The sequence below is a fragment of the Rhinolophus hipposideros genome, assembly GCF_964194185.1.
Source record: "Rhinolophus hipposideros genome assembly, chromosome: 9".
Taxonomy (NCBI): domain Eukaryota; kingdom Metazoa; phylum Chordata; class Mammalia; order Chiroptera; family Rhinolophidae; genus Rhinolophus; species Rhinolophus hipposideros.
In genome coordinates this window covers 61,580,888-61,601,417 of record NC_138055.1, presented here as the reverse complement: position 1 = coordinate 61,601,417, position 20,530 = coordinate 61,580,888, and the positions used below count along the sequence as shown (strand labels likewise).

At 38.5% G+C, this 20,530-nt stretch overlaps 1 protein-coding gene across 2 annotated transcripts in view; it reads right to left on the bottom strand.

Annotated features, from left to right (window-relative positions):
- The window catches only part of SRGAP1 (SLIT-ROBO Rho GTPase activating protein 1), a 247,823-nt gene that overhangs the window by 128,257 nt on the left and 99,036 nt on the right, over positions 1–20,530 (bottom strand). For both annotated transcript variants that reach the window (XM_081060579.1, XM_081060580.1), the window contains exons 2-3: positions 5,197–5,392; positions 122–284 (exon numbers count right to left, since the gene is read on the bottom strand). In XM_081060579.1, coding sequence (XP_080916705.1) covers positions 122–284; positions 5,197–5,392 — 359 coding nt within the window. The remainder of the gene's footprint in view (positions 1–121; positions 285–5,196; positions 5,393–20,530) is intronic.

Sequence of the window (20,530 nt, the reverse complement as noted above, 5' to 3'; positions counted from 1 at the left end):
TTTACTTTTGTACCTAAAACAGAGTCCACTTAAGTGCTTAAGGCACCAGCCCTTTCTCTGTTGTGGTTACAGGCAGAGCAGTTTTAGAAAGGCACACGAGAGCGGGATTGAGGGAGAGTACCTTTTTAAACATCCTGGTGGAATCCTCACTTATCTGCATGAACCGCATAATCACGTTGTTCAGATAGATGTCACTCAAGGTTGCATGGTCTTTGCTTTCTCTCCTCACTTGGTTCAGGAGCAAATACCAGCAGTTCACTGGAGACAACAAGTTCTGGTCTTTCCTAAGAAGTAAAGAAAGGCAGAATTACTATCAGTTTCAACACTGCCCCAAGCAGCTGAGGGAAGGCACCAAGGCAAACGAGGAGCCAGGTATGGTGCAGATATGATGGCTGTTATTTCTCCTCTTTGCTAATACCAGGACATTCGACAGCCAGCCGAAGAGGCTTCCAGGCTGTGACAGCAGAGCCAGCAATTCCCGAGGCTTGGAAGAAAGAACCTGGACCAAGAACACCAGTCAAAACCCACACTCTGGAGAGAGTCGTGGGACCCTCACATACAGAGTACTCAGGCAGCCCTTCAGCTTTAAACACCCACTGAAGAAGGCAGTTCGTGTTTACACAAAAATCTACAGACTCAGACAAACCGGTTTGCTATTGCACACAAAGTCTGCTTTGAGCGTTCTGCCTGTTGTTGGAAAAGCGATGTGGCTGGGTATGCTTTCCATAGGACATAACTTTGAGGGTTAGTTATTAATCCTCTCCTCCCAAAGAATCAGGACGATATAACATTGTCTCAAGGCCCGTGAATAGAAACAAGAAGTTTGCTGGCTTATAACTTGTCACACATCCTGTTTAAGCCCATTGAACTATTTCAGATTTATAACTACTCCTTGTTTATTCTAGATGATAAAGCGAAAAGTGAATGTAAACAACAAAAGAAGATCTGTAAAAAAAACCTTAATGGAAAATCTCCGAACAAAAACAGTGACCAACTGGGATGTTACTGCTTAAAAAAAAAAAAAAAAAAAAAAAAAAATCACACACAACAACTCTGAATATTAATTAAATTAGGAAAGAATCATTAAGTCAGGTCTTTCTGCCAGTAAGTCCCTCAGATTCAGAATTTCACACTGCAGTAAGTCAGAACCCTCTCTGGAATACAGAGGAAGGAGAGGATAGAGGTAGGAATAGGTATAGGGAAAGAAACCCATGATCGAGGGTCTTAGCACTTGTACTCAGGAGAGAAGCCACCCATACCCCAAGCTGGCACACTAAGAATCACCCACACACACCTGGAGAACCCCAAGTTTTTTTCAAAGCTCTCAGGCAAGGGGCAGGGATTGTATGGCAGACAAACAGAGCTTTTCTACTGACATTGTTTTTTTTGTTTTTTTTTAATGTGGAATGCTTCACTAATTTGTGTATCATCCTTGCACAAGGGCCATGCTAATCTTCTCTGTATTGTTCCAGTTTTAGTATATGTTCTGCCAAAGCGGGCACTCTACTGACATTCTTTATCCACCCTGCCCAAGAGGGAAATGTTACTTTATATGAACTTCTATGTATATCCCTTATGTTAAAGTAGCCCATGAATTATTTGATAACATTTCACACATTTTTGTATCCTTACATAATGTCCATAGTAAGCATTAAATAAATGTAATTTCATTCACTGAATAAACACTTGTTATTGCCTTAAAAATGATAGTAGTAGTAACAATAGTAATAGCAGCCATCATTTACTGAGCACCTACTGTAAGAAGCAGCTCAGAGGTCAAGAGAATGGAATATAGATCTACACTCAGGTTCAAATCCCAGAACCACCACTTACTAGCTGTGTGATCTTGGCCAAATTATTTTAACCTCTCTGTGCCTGTTACTTCATTTGCAGAATGGGTAAAATAACAGATTATTGTGGAGATTATTTAATATACATTTTTACATGTTAACTAAAATGTCTTAGATCCACAGAGCGCTAGATAAAGTTAGCTCTTTTTATTCAGGGGCTGATCTAAAGACTTTACACATATTAACTCTACTGAATTCTATCATTTAAGGCCGAGATTCTTTGTATCCCCTCTATCAATGAGAGAACTGAAGCTTACTTATCAAGGTGCAGTGATTTCCGGAAGACCAAACTAGTGTCAGAGTCTTTGAGTCCAGGGAGGCTGATCCAAGTCCTTGGTCTTTCCACTGTGCAGTGGTAACATGAAGCCAAGGATTGTTCTACACTATGAGCACCCCAAAACTGAATAAGAGCTAAACTCCAAAGTCAAGCATAAATGACTGGTAAGTGTTCAAGATTCCACATTTGTCTTCAGAGGAGAAAGAATGTTGTGGCACCCCATGCCAGCTATCAATAGCATCAAGAACTGTCAAATTTCTCACTTATGGTCATATAGTCTCATTTTACAAGATAGGAACTGAAGGCTCAGAGAGGTTATGAAATTTGACCAGTGTCACACAGTAAAGGCAGTATTCAAACCAGGTCTGTCTGACTTGCCCCACCCCCGGCAGTTTTTGTGAGCTATAATTGACATATAACACTGTATAAGCTTAAGGTGTACAGCATAATGGTTTGACTTACATAAATTTGTGAAATGATTACTTGTCTGACTCTTTAATAAAGCTTGTCTTTGAATTTTTCCTAATCCTGATTTGTCCTTTGTAGATTTATTATTCATTTTACCTTCAGTCCCATATTCAATAATAAACTTACTCAACTCAAAGAAAATTCCAAGTTGCTTACCTTTTGAAAAAAACTATAACAGTTAACAGAGACAGTTAACAGGAAGAACAAAAAGTGGCAACTGACCCACTAAGGGACCAGACTGAGGTGCACAGGCCCATGCGTATTTTCAATTCACAACCAATTACCAAGTTCAGAACACAGAAGACAACATTCAAAAGTGTTTACAGAATGGATGAATGGGCTGTCTTCCTATGTGCAATGACTTTAAAAAGGGACAGTTACTGTAAATGTGAATATAGTACCGGCTCCAGTCTCCTCTTTCTAGCTCCAGTCTCTGTCAAGTACATTTGACATTTGTTCATCCTGGAAGTCATCCCTAAGATTTATTTCTATGCTGGCCCCACACGAGAGGTTAAAGTCATCCCCCCAAAAAAGGCATTCCCCATCCAGAATAGTTTTGCATTTGCATCTGCCAAAGTACCCAGGCATAGTTTCCACACTACTTCTTGTACAGCATCGAAAGCCACAGAGGGGTATAAAATGGAACCGCAAAGACAATGGTGAAGGCAAGGACAGGCTCCTCTGTAGCCCCCGCTGGGCAGACAGGCCTCCTGTTGTCACCCGGGGTGGGGGAGGGAGGGTGGATGGTTTTCTGTTTCATCATTTCCCTGAGATAGTTTTCTTCTGATCCTGGTTTTAGACTGGATGCAATGCAGTAAGGTTGGTGGTGGCGAAGCCCTCATTTCCAACTCTTTACCTTGCCCAGGCCTCATCTTCTGGCCCCAAGGGGGACTACCATGTTTCCCGGAAAATAAGACCTAGCTGGACAATCAGCTCTAACGCGTCTTTTGGAGCAAAAATTAATATATGACCCAGTATTATATCATATCATATATCATATCATATCATATCATATCATATCATATCATATATTATAAAGACCCAGTCTTACAGGAAAATAAAACCGGGTCTTCTATTAAGTTTTGCTCCAAAAGATGCATTAGAGCTTATTGTCCAGCTAGGTCTTATTTTGGGGGAAGCACGGTAAATGGCAGATACAACCACCAATTTGATTTTCAGTTCCATCTTCCTTTTTTGGCCCCTGGAAATTTCCCTTACTTTCCTATGAGTTCAGTTATACATTTTAAAAAGACTGTCTATTACATTTTAACCAGATTTCTGGGAGTTTTGTGGCAGAAGTATTTTTCAGATTATCTGCTCCACTCCATTTCCAGAAATGAAAGACTGTGCTGCCTTTTTAGTATCTCCTAACCAAGTCTATTTCTACTGGCAGTGCTGCTAGTTCACGCCAGAGAGAGCCCCCTACAAGTTCTCCTTCTCCCTCTCTCGACAATGGTGTCTTCCCATCCACAATCCTATCTATGGTCTTTGCCATAATTTTAAGATGCTGGTCTGAGTTGCTCACCCTTCCACTTAAAACTCTCCGAAGGCTCCTCATGTCTTTAGGATAAAGTCCAAGATGTTGAGTAGGCTCTACAGAGTTCCATGATCTGGCACAATTTGCACCTGCAGCCTCGCAGCTCCCCACCTCACTACTCACTCCCACTAGATTACTTTCCTGTTCTGCAAAGTTGCCCTACACCCCTTCCCTTCTGGTCCCTCATGCACGATGGGCCCCTTGCCTGGAACATCCTGCTCTGGTCCCCCTAAATGGCGACGCAGTCCTTCAGGTCTTCACTTAGTATCACTTCTTCCAGGACCTTCCCTCGACTTCCCTTCCCCACCCCCACTATGGGAAGGATTTCTGTCCGTCTGTCCATAACATCCTGTGCTTATCCCTGTCGGAGTACTTGTATGCTCTATTGGAGCTATCTGCCTACTCGTATCTCTCTGTCTCTAGGATGTAAATTATAAAGTAAATTTCATTATCAGAAAAAGCAGTCTGTATTTTTTAAACAAATAAAGTACCATTAATATAAGGTTTAATTAGATTCAATCATAAGCATTTTACCAAATGTCTTTGTGTTAAGCTAGGCTCAACTGCAATGACCATAAACATGATGGGCAGTGGGGGACAAAACGTAAGCCACCCTCACTGCTTATTTTCACATAAAATCACTGCAGAAATCCTGAAGGCTTTGCTTGAAGAATCAGCTATTTTAAATTTGCCCATCCAAATATCCGCCTGTGGTAGGTATCAACTCTTAATTCTTATAATCAAGATAATATAATTCTTGATTATAATATAATTCAATATAATTCTTGTAATCAATAATTATATAAAAACGTTTTCTTCTTGAATACAAAGTTACCCACAGATATATGTTTATTGGAAAGAGAAACGTGTCAAGAGAATATCATTAATTTAAAATGTTATCAATTGATGTTCATAAATTATAAACACAGATGGCTGATTTTATCTATGGGGACACGCCAATCAACAGCTTATCAGACAAAAATGGCAAATTCTAAAACCAACAAGGGTGGTAACAAGGTAGGACATCATCTCGGAAAGGTGAACCCGAGTCTAGTCTCTCTTACTTGTACTGCTGATGATCCTTAGTGCTTCTGGTTTTTGCCATGAACCTTTCTGCTAACTTCTCTAGGTTCCGAGAATATTCCGTCTCAATTTCTGCTTTTTTCCGAAAGAAATCTTGCAGGTCCTGGAGAAGCTGAACTCGCATCTCCGTTTGCTGCTCCAGGCATTTTTGTTGTTCTACCAGTTGAGCTCGAATTTCTAAGGAGAGAAGAGAATCCATTTGATGATTCCACGAAAATTACCGAGGTGTGCTGGTTTGTATAAGATACAAGTAATGAATTCTAATATACATTTAGCTCTGTATCGGACCGTTATGAGACTGCTATGTCCAGTCGATTATTTAAATAAAGTCCATGCTAACCCTTTAGAAGAATGACACAAAGCTCACCCTTTAAAAGAATGACACAAGCCTCAGGAAAAATGTAATAAATTAGAAACATGGATTACATTCGCAATGCCACAAACATGCCTGGAGTCATTAGGGAAAAAAATGAAAGCCTTTCAGATAACAATTCGTAACATGTGACATCTTTGGGTAGCTGAGTACATTGTAATTTTTTCCAACAGCATTTTACCTCAACTATCCCTTTGAATTTGAATGGCAAAGAAGTGAGCATCATTTCTTCTAGACTTCTGAACCACCACGGATTTGCCAGTTGGCACATATGGACACTGACATCTGGTAATTTTTATGTACTGCACAAATTTTTAGTTCATAAAACACGTAGCTTCAGGGTTCATAGGGATGCTGTGGCTAAAAATAATTTCTTTCTACATCCAAATAATCCATTTATAACGGGGCAATCCCCGGATTCCGCTTTATTATTTCGTTCATCAAGAACTCTTCACTTGGCTTTCACTTGGACACACTGTTCGAAGTAACAGCCTTATCGACACATATATTCCTGAAAAAAATTCTTCCACCATTTTAATACATTAGGAACAGGAACGTCAGTCATTTAGCGACTTAGGAAAAACACAAAAGCAGAAGTATGTGTTATAAAATTATCTGTAAAGAATTATAACAATGGAACATGTGTTTTGGAAAATGAGACACAGTAACGAATAATCACTGATTTGTTTTTGTTCTCAGATCCAGGACTAACCTCCAAAGACAAGAATATTTATATTGGAGAACTTCTCTATTTTGTCTTGCCCAGTGTCAATGCATATTCCCCGAAAGTGAGGGCTGAATCTAATTCAGTGGAGTTAATAGAAGTCAGTGCCCAAATAACACCACCTCAATTTCTTCATTTTTCAATAGACAAAGACTGAGCTGATTACATAGAGAGGGTGCCAAAAAAATGTATACACATGTCAAGAAAGCAAGAAATTGTATTAAAATTATGATGATGGTCACCACTTTGAGCACCTCTTGTAATTGCAGAAGTCAAATGTGACTTGTATTCCTCTTTTGTTACTGGTATATACTGAGTATTACAATTTTAATACAGCTTTTTCCTTTCTTAAAATGTGTATACATTTTTTTGGCACCTCTGTATAGGCACACACTTGCCCATATTTAATTAAGCTCATTAACAGTGGGGTGGTCAAGTTCTGAATGGGGAGTCAGGAAATTTGCTCAACTTAATAATAATTAAACACTTTCCATTCTATACCCTACTAAATTAAGTACTAGTATATCCCTATTTCATAAATAAGAAACTGAGGTTTACGGAGACTGAATAATTCATCTAGGGACTTCAGCTAGTAAGAGGCACCCCTAGGCCCCTAACCCAGGTCTGCTGGTCAGACAAACAGAACACTGACGCCCACCTTCCATCCGTGCAACATGTGTTGAGCACCGACATCCTGGCAAAGAAGATACAGCAACTGTGAAACAAGGTTTCTGCCCTCCCAGTAAGTAAGGTTATGTTCCAGGCAAAACTGTTCCAGGGGAACCTTGGCAGAAGATAGGGAAGTATTTGTCAAGCGCTCCCTCTTGGTTTCTCTACTTCTAGATTGGGGGCTCCACTCATTCATCTCACAGAATGTGGTGAACACAAGAGTGAAGACATTATAGGCTTTTCACTACCATGAACAGCACCTGGCTTTTTCAGTCACTCAAAGTACGCTTTTTTCAATACAGTATTATAATCAGCATGTCTGCCAAACTCTTTCACCCACAAATACAGAACTATTTTTGTTTCATAATGAAAAGGGGGGGGGGGCGAGGGGGAGTATTTCTCATTCAGGAATCCCAGTAAGTCTTAAGATTTAGTAATTTTAGCACATCTTCTTGTGCTAAGAGAAAATAAATCAATCAGCTTAGACTATCAACTAGTTTTCTCTCTCTCTTTTTTTTAAGTTGCCTTAGTGCCAAATAAGAAATAAAAGTGGCTGAGAGTACAAATCTCATCAGAAGTACTCAAAAACGAAATGGCCTTCTTACTTTAGTCTTATTCTTAAGGTATTCTCTTGCTTGCTTCTTTCAGGGTTCAAAATCAAGAACTAGGGAGTTTTGAGAGGGAGGACTATATTTAAACAGTTAAAACTTCATCCTCGTTTTGCAGGGAGTAACTGTTACTTCATGTTATCTGTAATTTTCCAATCAAAATAAGGCACTGGCAGCATTTTCAATAGTGAAAATGTGCTGCCGGGACTGAACCTAGAGTATCAACTGGAGAAAATAAAATAGGCTCCAAAAGTTATAGGGGAATCCATTTGATTACCAAGTTCCTTTAGAAAAGTTTAGGACAAATGAGGAAAAGATCCAAAAGGAAAAAATTAGTATGAAAGTCCTACCATAGCAAACGCATTGTTAGGAAGAGAAACGCTTTGGATTCCTCACACCACCTCAGACCCACAAGGCAGCACAATGAGTAAGTCACCTGCCTGCACATATGATGCGGCTTTAATAATATGACCTCCCTAGATTTGAGCTAAACTAATAAGGCACCGAAAATTTTTAAATATTTTAAAATAAATAAGTAGATGACCAAGCAAAATAAATGCTTGGTCATATAAATTCTGGTCCGCTGCTCAGAATCAATCAAAGCAGCCCGTGATGCACTGGGCCCCACACTGTTATGCCCTGTGATGGGACCACAGGTGGCTAAGGGATGCGGCATCACCATCATCCCAGGTACCACAGGAGCATTAGATCTAAAACTGGTGTCAGCATGCCATGAAGGAGCCATTTCTGGAAAGAACTGTGAGGCTGCTTCTGGAGAAGGAAGGGATGGCAGCTTTCTCCCTCCTGCACCTTCTTTACGGACACTCTTTCAGGGCACTTCCTATTAGCTTTCTTGGATTAATATTGACCTGCATCATTTTTTTTCAAATTTAACCTTTGTATTAATTTTGTTGACCAAGCCATTGTTGAGCTCCTATTTTATGTAAGGCAGAATCCTAGGCAGGGAAGTTACAAAAATTTGTACGACACACTTCCTTCTGGTAGGAAAGGCAAATCCTAAACTGCTAATATCCACACCGTGCTCAGTGCTAACCGAGGAATGCACTAGGAAGCGGCGGAAAGACGAGCTGACTCAGACTGTAGATGTGCCTGGAAGACACACTGCCCTGAAAGAGAAGTGGTTTCCATGACATACAGTTGTAACCACCAAGAAAGTGAAAGACAACCCAGAGAATGGGACAAAATATTTGCAAATCACATATCCAATAAGCAACTTGTACCTAGAATAGGAACTTGTATCTAGAATAGGGGGGAAAATGGATTAATTTGAAATATGATGTTGGAGGGGAAACCTCCAGATACCCTGGACTGCCAGAAAGACAAACAAGTGGGTCCTAGAGCAAATTAAGTCCGAAACATCGCTGGAGGCAAAAATGACAAAACCGAAGCTGTCCTATTTGGGCACATCATGAGAAGGCAGGGATCTTTGGAAAAGACAATAATGTTAAGAAAAACAGAAGTCAGCAGGAAAAGAGGAAGACCAAATATGAGATGGGTTGACTCCAGGAAAGAAGCCACAGGCCTGGTCTACAGGAGCTGAGCAGGGCTGCTGAAGACAGGGCAGTGTGGACATCACTCATTCATGGGGTCTCCAGGTGTCAGAGCCAACTCAATGGCATGTAACACACATCTAGGATAAACAACTCGTACATAATACAAACATAAATAACCCAACTTAAAAAATGGGCAAAGGATCTCAATAGACATTTCTTCAAAGAAGATAGTATACAAATAGCCAACAGCACATGAAAAGTGGTTCAACAGCATTACCATCAGCAAGATGCAAATCAAAAGCATGATGAGATGCCACATCACTGCCACTAGGATGGCTCTCATCAAGAAGACAGGTAATGAAAAGTGTTAGAAAGGATGTGAAGAAATTGGAACCCTCATAGACTGCTGGTGGGAAGGTAAAATGGTACAGCCACGTTGGAAAACAACCTGGCAGATTAAAAGATTAAATGTAGGGTTAACATGAACTCAGTAAATCCACCCCTAGGATTATACCCAAAAGAAATGAAACCATAATTTTACACAAAAACTTGCACACAAATGTTTATAGCAGCATTATTCATAATAATTGAAAAGTGGAAACAACCTAAACGTCCATCAAATAACAAAGAGATAAAATGTGGCCATAGAAAGGAATGAAATACTGATACATACTAAATCATGGTTGAATTTTGAAAATAGAAGCACAGTGAATGAAACTAGTCACCAAAGACTACAGTGATTCCATCATTGTGAAATGTCCATAGACGAATCCATAGAAACAGAAAGCAGATGAGTTGTTGACGAGGACTAGAGGATTTGGGGGAAATGGAAGGTGATTACCATGGGGTGCAGAGTTTCTTTTGGGGGTGATAAAAATGTTCTCAAAGTGATTGTGATGATGGTTACTACACTGTGACTATACTAAAAACCAGTGAATTGTACACATTACATGGGCTAGCTGTAAGATGTGAATTATACCTCAATATTAGAGGTATTACAAAAAGAGATATACTGCAGTATCACAATTCCATGAAATTTTGGTTGTTGAGACATTTCTGAGAATCATGATAATGGTAATACCAACAAAATAACTCCTCATATTTCCATTCCTAGTACTTTTCAGTAGTTTATCAAATTAGACAACATATGGGGCAAGTACTTTAAAATGACATCTTCATAAAATGGCTCTTGCTTCATTATTTTTACTTCGTTCTTTATCTATAATTTATCTATCAGCCAGAATAGTAAATTTACTTACTGGGAACATCACTTGTATATTAACTGTTACAATTTCTAATGGTATAGAAAAGATTCACCTAATAGAAGGAACACTAGGAGGGCTTATCGCCCTGACTCTCACACAACTGCATAAACAACACAATCTCTTTTGTGCATAAAAATGCCAACTCTGAGGAGGCTCGAAGCAGTCATTAAGTAAATCTAGGGCAGGACCTACTAAATAATAATAATGGCCTTTTTAACAGGGCTAAAATTTACTGTCTTTTTTTAATGACTATTATTTCATTCCTGTTTACAGAGCACCGCCACAGAATGAATCAACATCAATAATCCAACAAGAACATTACATAAAAAAGTGTGCTTTCAAACTACTCAGTTAATCTGGAAAAAAAAAACACCACCAAACTGAAATAGTTCCTCTAAGCTATAAGAAATCTAATGACTAATATGTACCAAACAAAATGGAATTGCCCAGGAAAGGAAGACACGAAGGCATTTCTTGCTATTTTCTCTGGTAAAGGGTAGTCCTAACTCTTAAAATAAATTTGTGTGACACCACTGAATGATGCATGCTTCATGGAAAGATTGAGTCCAGATTGGGCTGTTTCTCTCATATTGTTACATTTGAATGTCTAGGACTAGGCCATAAAATTAATGGATTGGATATCATCTAGCATGATGATTGGTGATCATCTAGCAAATAAAACACAACATTTCTAAAGCATCACAAAGCATCTCAGTCATCTCACAGTCTTGGTTGGTCAGATTTCCCTTATGATATCAAATCTATATTCTGTTTGGATGTCTCAGGCCCCTTACTCAAAGGATGTAAGGAATTTTCCCAACAGGCACATGCGAGCCCCTGGAATGACTTTAAGAGAAGAACCCAGTGAAATTCTAACTGGTTTCATCACTTGTTCACATGCTCTTTGCTCATGTGAAAATACACACAACCTTGCAGCCACTGATTAGCTAAACACCATGTGCAAACTTTTGTGAAATATTCTTCTTAGGCTAGAAATTTGGGGCAAAAAAAGTTCATAAAAGGGAGCTGGGATTTTTTTTTTGTGTGTGTGAATGGACCAAATAAACAAGGCTACGTCTTCAGTTCACTAGAAATTTGAATCCAAGTGCTTCTCTTACACTCTGCACAGAAACTAGGTGATATCAGGATGGAGTTACAGTGCCAACTATTACAAGTCATGTGACATGTGGGAAGTCACTTAACCTCTCAAAGTTTTATCTTGTAAAATAATAGTTCTACCTCACAAGGTCTGGTGAGAATTAAATGAGATATATAAGTGAAAAGCATGCTGTAATCTGTAAACCACTAGGAAACAGATGGAGGTGTTATTACCAGTACCAGTAGGCTTTTGTTTGAAAACAATTTATTTTCTTGTGCCAGACTCCTTACTAGTGGCTACTGTGTTTCCCTGAAAATAATACCTAGCTGGATAATCAGCTCTAATGCATCTTAAAATTACAAAAATTAATTTTAAGAGCAAAAATTAATATAAGACCCAGTCTCATATTATATTAAATAAGACCAGGTATAATATAACATAATACAATATAATATAATATAAAATATAATATAATACCGGGTCTTATATTAATTTTTGCTTCAAAAGATGCATTAGAGCTGATTGTCCGGCTACGCCTTATTTTCGGGGAAACACGGTATAAACAACAGATTGGAAGTCATGAACCCCGTTCTCAGTGAGGAGACGGGCAATAGAAACAGTGCGAGTTAGTGACCTTCAGGGTGTTAATGCATGAATGTCAAGGAGCAGTGGCAGGTGTGGGGAGGAAGCATCCCTGGTTAATTAATGTTGGAATTAAACATTTTAGACATATTGGGTTTATTAATTTCACTTGTTCATGTTTGTTTTTACTTTTTCAAATGACTACTGTGAAAAATCTAAAATTACAAATGTGGCTCCCCTATAGGACAATCTCCTCTAGGATATGAGTGAATTAGCAATTAAGGTTTTCATTAAGTGGAATCTGGAATGTGGAGTTCCCATCAGAAAAGGCCTCTGAAGAGTTAGCACGCTTGATCAGAAGAAAAGGCTTATTTATGCACAAGGCAAATATGGGACAGATTACAGAGAATCAAGACACAAGTTCCAGTTAGAAATGCGACCTTGGAGTAGTAAAACTTTCTCTGTGGAACTCACGTTTCCTCAACTGCAAAATGGTCACTAATCATAACTATACCCTCCTTCCAAAGGCAATGGAAAGCGTCAATGACATGAGGTCTGAGAAGAACTTTCCCAACATGTAAAGCACTGTATTGGCCAATTACCATAAAATGTGTAATGAAAAAAAGAAAAAAGTTCAAAAAGTGATGGTATCAACTACACTGGCTAAAGGATTTCAGAAAAGATCACACAAGTCAACTGGTGTCCTCAGTGATAGCTTTAGGGGTGGTTGGCCCCGCACACTGCCTTTAAAGGACATGTAGGATTTGGGAGGCTGTGCCAATTTGGGGAATGGAAATGTAGCTCTTTAAACTAAAAATAGTATTTTTGATGCCCTGGTCCACAAGAGTTAGGTTCTGGGGAAGGAAGTTTCGGGTGGCTTCCTGCCAGGTAATAGCTCATGGAAAATGTAACTCCCTAAAGTCTTTTTCTACTTTTGAATGATAGTATCACCAATATTTTCAGCAAACTAAATAGCACAGACATATAGGAAATAAGTTTTCCATTCTAAGCTCAAAATCCTGGCCTCACCCTGGAACTCTTACCATATTTGGGGGAAGCCGAGTTATAATATAACCTTTTGGCATAAAATAAGGTATGAAACTGTCCTCGAAGCACAGCTCATCCTCATGGTTTCGGAAGTGAAGTCAATTTTACAACACTTCTGACACTGAAAAAGAGGCTGTATCTATTTTTCTGTCTAAGTTTTCATTATAATACCTTCATTTGAAATGATGTTAACCTCAGTTATTGTATTTTAGAATAAAAGCTTACTGCGAAAGCATCAGTTTTCATAGCTTTTAAAAGCCAAATATTTTGACCTAAATAACATTTTCAGGTAAAGTATGGGAAATAAATTTGCAATTTTCCCCTCCAGATGAAAGCTATCCAAGACAATACATTAAGGGGATCAATTATTGCAGTTTAACTACATTGTAGGAGAGGTCAGCTTGAGGAAGTACAGATCTGAATGATTCACGATAATGCTTTTATTTAAAATGCACAAGAGGCAGGATTTCATTAACTTCCCCATAATCAAGCAAAGGCATTTAAACCCGTATTAGTAGATTGATTTTTACTAAAAGAAAAAGAGTGTGTGGAAACCATTGATCTGTGGAGAGTATAAAGATTTACATTTTGGAATGGCTATGTTACCAACAAAGGTTCCAGGCATTCTCTGAACTGACTTTCTTTCCTGATCTAATTCAACATCAAGTCTCATGGAGTGCACACAAAATCTTGCACATGCCTTTCTCTGAATAAGTTTAAAAAACAAAAAACTTAAAGTAGTTTAAATCTTTTGTCCTGAATTAATTGCAAATTGAGGCTTTTTCAAATTAAGGCTATTTCCTTTACTGTAGTAATTACAATTTTAAAGTGTCTACTGGAATGCAGTTTAACCTCCCAAAGCAATGTACCATTTATATGGAACAGAATATTTATTGAGTTCCTACTACGTTCCAGATCTTGTGATAAGTAGTTGAAATAGCTTAGCTCATTTAACTCTTACAGCAATCCTATTATGCAGTACCTCCATTACACAGATGAGGAAATTGAAGCACGGGTGGTTAAGTAGTTTGTCCAAAGTTATACAGGTAGTAAGTATTAGAGTTTGAATTCTCATTCAGGTTTATCTAACTCCAAAGTCCATGATACAAAATTATAATGTTCGACAATTGAAGAGCAAGCTGAAGTGATCCAGGTCTGGCCTCCTAGACAATTTGTTGGAACTACATACATGCTGTATGCACACTGTGTAATTATTAATGTATCAAATAAAAGTTTAAGTGCTAAGTGTGTAGCATCATTCAGAAAAGCAATGATTGTAAAGTAAGAAAACTATTATAAAAGACCAAAAGAAAAAATAAAGATTCAAATATGTTTCCAACTCTACCTAAGAGGCTAATGCAAATTCTCTAGCATTTCCTGAATGTTATGGCTTTTAGGGAAACTACATACGTTTAGGTCAACTGCTTTTGCTTTAAAATCATTATTGTACTATTATTACGCTATAATTACTGTAATGTTTTGAACTACACAGATTATAAATCTCTTGAATATCAGAATCATGTCTCTAAATTTCCATATAGTACATAATAGATATTCTCTGATAAATGTTTGCTTCAGTAAAGACAGTTACCAAAATGCACATTTGGACTTAGGACCCAAATTTTGCTAATTCATAAAATGATTTTCCTTTCTCCTCTCCCTGCAGCTCACTGTCCCATCACTACCTCTTCATTCTTTGCTCTATGTAGCCCTTCTGGAATCCAGCCCTACAAGATTTCCCCCATAAGCAATGATCTATTTGATCAACAGTGGAAAAGAATTCCAGCTAAATCCACTGAATATCATAATGTTTAAAACATCTCGCAATTAAACGTATATATTTTATATGTCTACTTCTACAGTAAGAGAAGACCTTCATCTAGGAAAATGACAAAGGAAACACCAATCATTTCATTTAATTTTCTTTAGACTTCTATTACAGTCTTTGGCAACTTTACATCTTATTTTGATTTAACTACAGTTCAATAAATGAAAGTTCCAATAACCCCTGGCTTCAAGTAAACTAGAACTTTGGCTCAGGAGCTGATAGCAGAAAACCAGAAAGTAGTCTAGTTACCCATGCTTCCTCCACATTCATTTTACAACTGAAAGCCACATTCATGTGGATCACAGAATATATATCTTCCAAGCTTTAGGCTACAAAATCCTTAAAGAGAGGGCAATTTAAAAAATCAGCTATATGTGCTCTATGTAAAACAACTCATATATAATCAATTTATGTATATAATCAACATAAACATACAAAATCAATGTGTGTATGCATATATCTTTTACGATTTATCAGACCTAAGCAAATTCTGAACATCAACCAGCTTTGTTTACATATCAGAAATATTAATTCTCTTCTTTATTATTTTATCTCTTCAAAGTACCAAAGAAAATGTTCAATTTGATAGACAACATATGTATTAAAATAACATTCTTGGGGTGGCCAGATGGCTCAGTTAGTTAGAGCGCGGTGTTCTTAACAAGATTGCCGGTTCGATCCCCACATGGGCCACTGTGAGCTGCGCCCTCCACAACTAGATTGAAACAACTATGTGACTTGGAGCTGATGGGTCCTGGAAAAGCACACTTAAATGATAAATAAAAGTTTAAAAAATATATTTAAAAAAAAAAAACATGCTCCTATTTTATCGTCAGATATGAGCCAAACTCTATAATAAAAGTATACTTCTAGTCCTACACATTCAACTTTACCCACATAATCTGAAAACACTGAATGTCACAATGTTCATTCAACAATGTCCACTCAACAAGCGAACAAATGAGGATAGAAATGCTTATGCTACTCATGTGACAAACATTTACCGACCATCTTCCAGGTGCAGGGCTCTGGAGAGACAAAGATGAACCCACTGCTGTTTGCCCTCAGGACCTCCCAGGCGAGATCCTGCGCTACAGACACGAAAGGGAATATCTGTTATTTTTATAATGATCATTAGTTACAATGCAGTGTAGTAAGTTCTATTAAGGAAACATGAAGAAAAGTGCTGAGAGAACACATAGGAAGGAACAACAAATTCTGCACAGGTAAACTAGGAAAGGCTCTGAGGTGACACACTGGAGCTAGCAGCTAAATAGGAATGTGCCAAGTTAGGGGTGGGTAGAGGAACAATACTATGGGCAAAAGGAGTAGCCTGTGCAAAGGCCCAGGGGTATGCGTGTCTGGAGAATTCAGGGCCTACATGGATGGCAGTTTGTTACTTCCCACAGGGCAGTAAGATAAGCAGGGGCTGGGCCAATTATTAGGAAATTTTAAATTAAACATTGTATAAGAGATGCATCTTTATTCAGCTCTCTATTCACGTGTTGTAAGGAATGCTTCAATTTATTTAACAAGTTAAAAACAAAAGTATATCATTCACATTTAGAAAAGATGGCTACGGAACTATGTTCTAACTGAAGAAAATATCAGGAAATGACATTTCCTGTCAAATTTTTGACACTAGGTTTTTATAAAAACTATTTTATGCTAATGAGATAAGAGAGGGCAGAGTCAGCTATATTTCAATAGACTACTGAGGATATGGAATGGAAATACCGTAATACGATCAGAATTGCCTTTTATTTCACCATAATTAAATTTAAGTTTTAAATTAAAGTGGCTCTAAATTGCAAATTACTTAAAACACCTATTTTCTACCATTCTTATTTCCTTTATGGAATTGCAATTTACTTTGAAAAAGTACACTTCTTTAAAGACATATTTTTTCATCTTTACAACAAGCCCAAGTTCAGAAACACTAAGGTAAAAATGCTAGCATTTTCTAATTTTATACCTCTTTATAAGCTCTTACAGGATCTCAAATACAATATTAGCTTCATTGCCTCTGCCACGCCCCTTCTTACATAGCTGCTCTTATCTGGAAGAGATTCTTTTTTAAACATGACCAGGTGCACGAATAGCTCTAGTGCATTGTTGATAACGACTGTCCTCCCTCCAAATCCAGTTAGCCTCGCTGCCCCTCTCCTGCAATTATGCACCCACAATCTAAACAATGCCTTTTAATTGAATCTTTCCTCCCCAGCTTTCAGCCCACAGTGTGCGCCTCCTCTGTTAAATTTCCACGTCATTGGTAAGAGGTGAAAGTATTAACAAGATGAAAACAGAAGACAATGGACTGAGGGACAGGGAAAGAGGGAAGGTGGGAGCAGGAAAAGGATAAAGGGAAATACAGTTTAATAAAAAGAAAAAAAAAAGGAGAAAAGAATCTAGGAAAGAAAGAGGACCAGAGAGGGGAAAGGAGGGACATGTAAGAAAGGGGGCAGGTGAAGAAAATGAAAGATACAAAGTGCCAAATGTCCTCAGGACGTCACTGCATCAGCTGGGCGCCAGAGGGACAGGTGGAGAGCCCTTTGGTCGACTCCTGCCTGTCTTCAGGCTCTTAGATTTTTGAAGGGTACATTTTGCTTTTAACAAATTCCAAATACCAGACTTCAGTTTGGGGCCAGCATGAAAATAAAATTTCAAGGACAACGTAAAGCACAATTTCTTTTTCTTATTAGAATCAAAGTGTAAGAGTTAAGAGTTACAAGATTTTCCCCCACGTTAAGCCTCTAGAAACCTAGGTGAGATCAGAATTAGTCATAAACATGTAACTTCAGTTTTAATGGAATTTGCCGTAAGATGCAGCCACGCTCTTCTTGCACAGTACCTTAATTCTAACTACCTCTGGGACCGAACAGGAGAAAACTCTTTGTATTCAGTCTATTCTCATGGTTAGGTTTTGCAGCTTCTCTGGCATTTTAATTATCTTGGCACCTCAGGGGGAGGGAGAGTGGAAAGGCCATTAAAAACAGGTAGAGTTCCTCAGACTTCTTTGCACCATCTTCCTTCTCTGTAAAACTCAGCCTGATTCAATAAGACCGAAAGCTTTCCACATAGACCTGTGGCACAATTTCCTTTCCCTTTGAAGTTTCGATGTTCCTGGCGAGAACCCACACTACTCACAGGCATAGCCCATGTTCTCTTGGCTGCTGGCATTCAGAAAGCTGCTGAATGATGCCATTGAGCCTCCTGCCACTCCACTGGCACCTTCTCCAGTGCAGGTGCCAAGTAACCCTGAGCTCAGGCAAGCAACAGACTGCAGTGCACTCCAGGCCCGGCTCCTACACCGGGGTCTCGAGAATGCCAGCAGTGCAGCCCAGGGTGAATACATTTTTCTCTCTTCACTCTGGTTACAGGATTGGCTGGCTGGGATCATCCAAAGGCAGAACACTGCCCCAACGCAATGAAACATTCTCTAGTATTCAGCAGCCCCCTCCTGAGGTGACCATAATCGCTACTTATAGTCTTAAGACCTGCATATAAGCATTGTATAGAGAGCCAGGATCATAAACTCAAATGCCTTCAGAGGCCAGACAAGTCCCATAAATGAATGAAGCAGGCAGGGAATAAAATAACAAGGGAAAGTAATGACTGTGCTTAAGTCATTACCTCCCAGCCACCAAGCTCCAGATAAAGAATTACTATGTAGGAAGCCTGCTACAACTATGCCGAAACTGATTTTCTTTTGCCAGAAATCTGAATTTTGGGATAAAATCTCCAAAATTTTAAATATCAGCAACTAATTAAATTAAAGATAAAACAAAACACTTGTATAGGCGACACAAAACCCATCCTCATGGCAGATTTTGCCTCTGAACTATCATTCTGCAATCTCTGACACAGAGAAATTCTAAGCTTACTGGACAAAACAATACCTTCTTCAATTGTCATAAACATAATATGAGAGAAAATTCAGACCGATGATATTTTCGGGGATCTCATGAATGAGGCAGTAGTGTAAATGGTGTGTGGAAAATCAATCAAAATTACTTAAAAGGTGACATATTTAGTGAGTGACATTATTTCCTGGCTTTTAAGTGAATTTGTTTGTAACCTGGATGCCCAAAGTGTGACTTACTCTAAACTTCTCACGCTAGCTTTCTCGAAATTGAAAACACTAGAACAGTTTCTCCTCCTTACCATTCTCTCCTGGGGCTCACACTAAATCTGGAAGATGGTCTGAAGTCCAATTTCACTGGAACTGTTTCTCAAGATGAGAACTGTTCATGCTGACTCGAGAAATCAGAGAAGCAGCACTTCTGCTTCCAGTGCTGGTGCAAATCCCGTTAACCATCATCACTATCAAAGGCTTTATGGGATAGTCTGTGGTCCCAATTGACACTTCTTATCGCTCCTCATTGGACACATGTTAGAGAAACAGAAGAATCTCAAATTTACAATAAGCCTTAGAAATCATTTAGTCCCATCTACTGTCTGATGATCAAATTCCTCAAGTTCATGCCTGCCCAGAATTCACTCTCTCTCTCTCTCAAGAGCAGCCTATACTACCATCGGGCAGCTCCGACCCTTAGAAAGGTTTCCTTGAACTGAAACAAGAACTCATCCTTTGGCTCAACAAAAAAGTTATCAAATGCCAACAATATGACTCATGCTAGTTGCTTTTATATAAAAATGAATAAACTGGGACATCCCTCCCTCTCCGCAAAGAAATCACAGAAATACTTTTTAAATTAAATAACAAACTTCCAAATGGGTACTTTGAGTAAGTGCACTCAAGAGACAGGACAAAGCTAACCAATAAAAAGCCCAGGATGTAAGACAACTTATGAGAAGTAAACACAGAAATACTTAAAAGAGAAAAAAGGTTTGATAGTTATGGGGAAATAATTACGAATACTCAAATAGGAAACTTCCTTTAAAACTAACCTCTTTTCCTAATCACTCTGGGAAGCAAAGTCTAAATAAAAGGAAGACAGTTGCCAAGTTCATTCCCTCTATAAAAGGAACAAGTTTACTCACCTATAATCTCCATACTTGGAGTGGTACCAAACTAGGTTTCAGTATCACCACCTGTGTTCACTTAGTCACCTCTCCCCTTCCAGGCCCCTGGCCCCTTCTTCTGCTATGCTGTCTCTTAAGCATAAAGCAAGAAAAAGATATTCAATCAAAACCATCCCCATTTCTCCCACTCTCAAGTTTGCCCAAATAAGAAAAATTGGAGAAAAAAATTCAGTATATGGTAGGTAACTGTCATAAGGTTTGCGTGACAGCTAACAGCCGAGAGGACTCAATCTAATGTGAACTTGGTCATAAATTTTGTAGAAAGATTTGTTTCTGAAGCTGAGCTTAAGTGAAAATTTCCTCTGTTGCTATCTGTGATCAAGATTTTTTTCCTTTGAAAACAAGTTTATATTCCGAGTCCCAACTGTGGGTAATTTATATAATCTAATCTTCAACTGAAACCAATCTCACTGAGTTGTTATGAGGATTTTAAATTAGATAATGCCTTTAAGGAATTCAAACAGAGCCTCACATAGAAAATGCTCAACAAATGGTACCTATTGTTATTCATACTATTATTATTATAGCCATTGGTTCTAAATCTCTTCACACATTTCCCA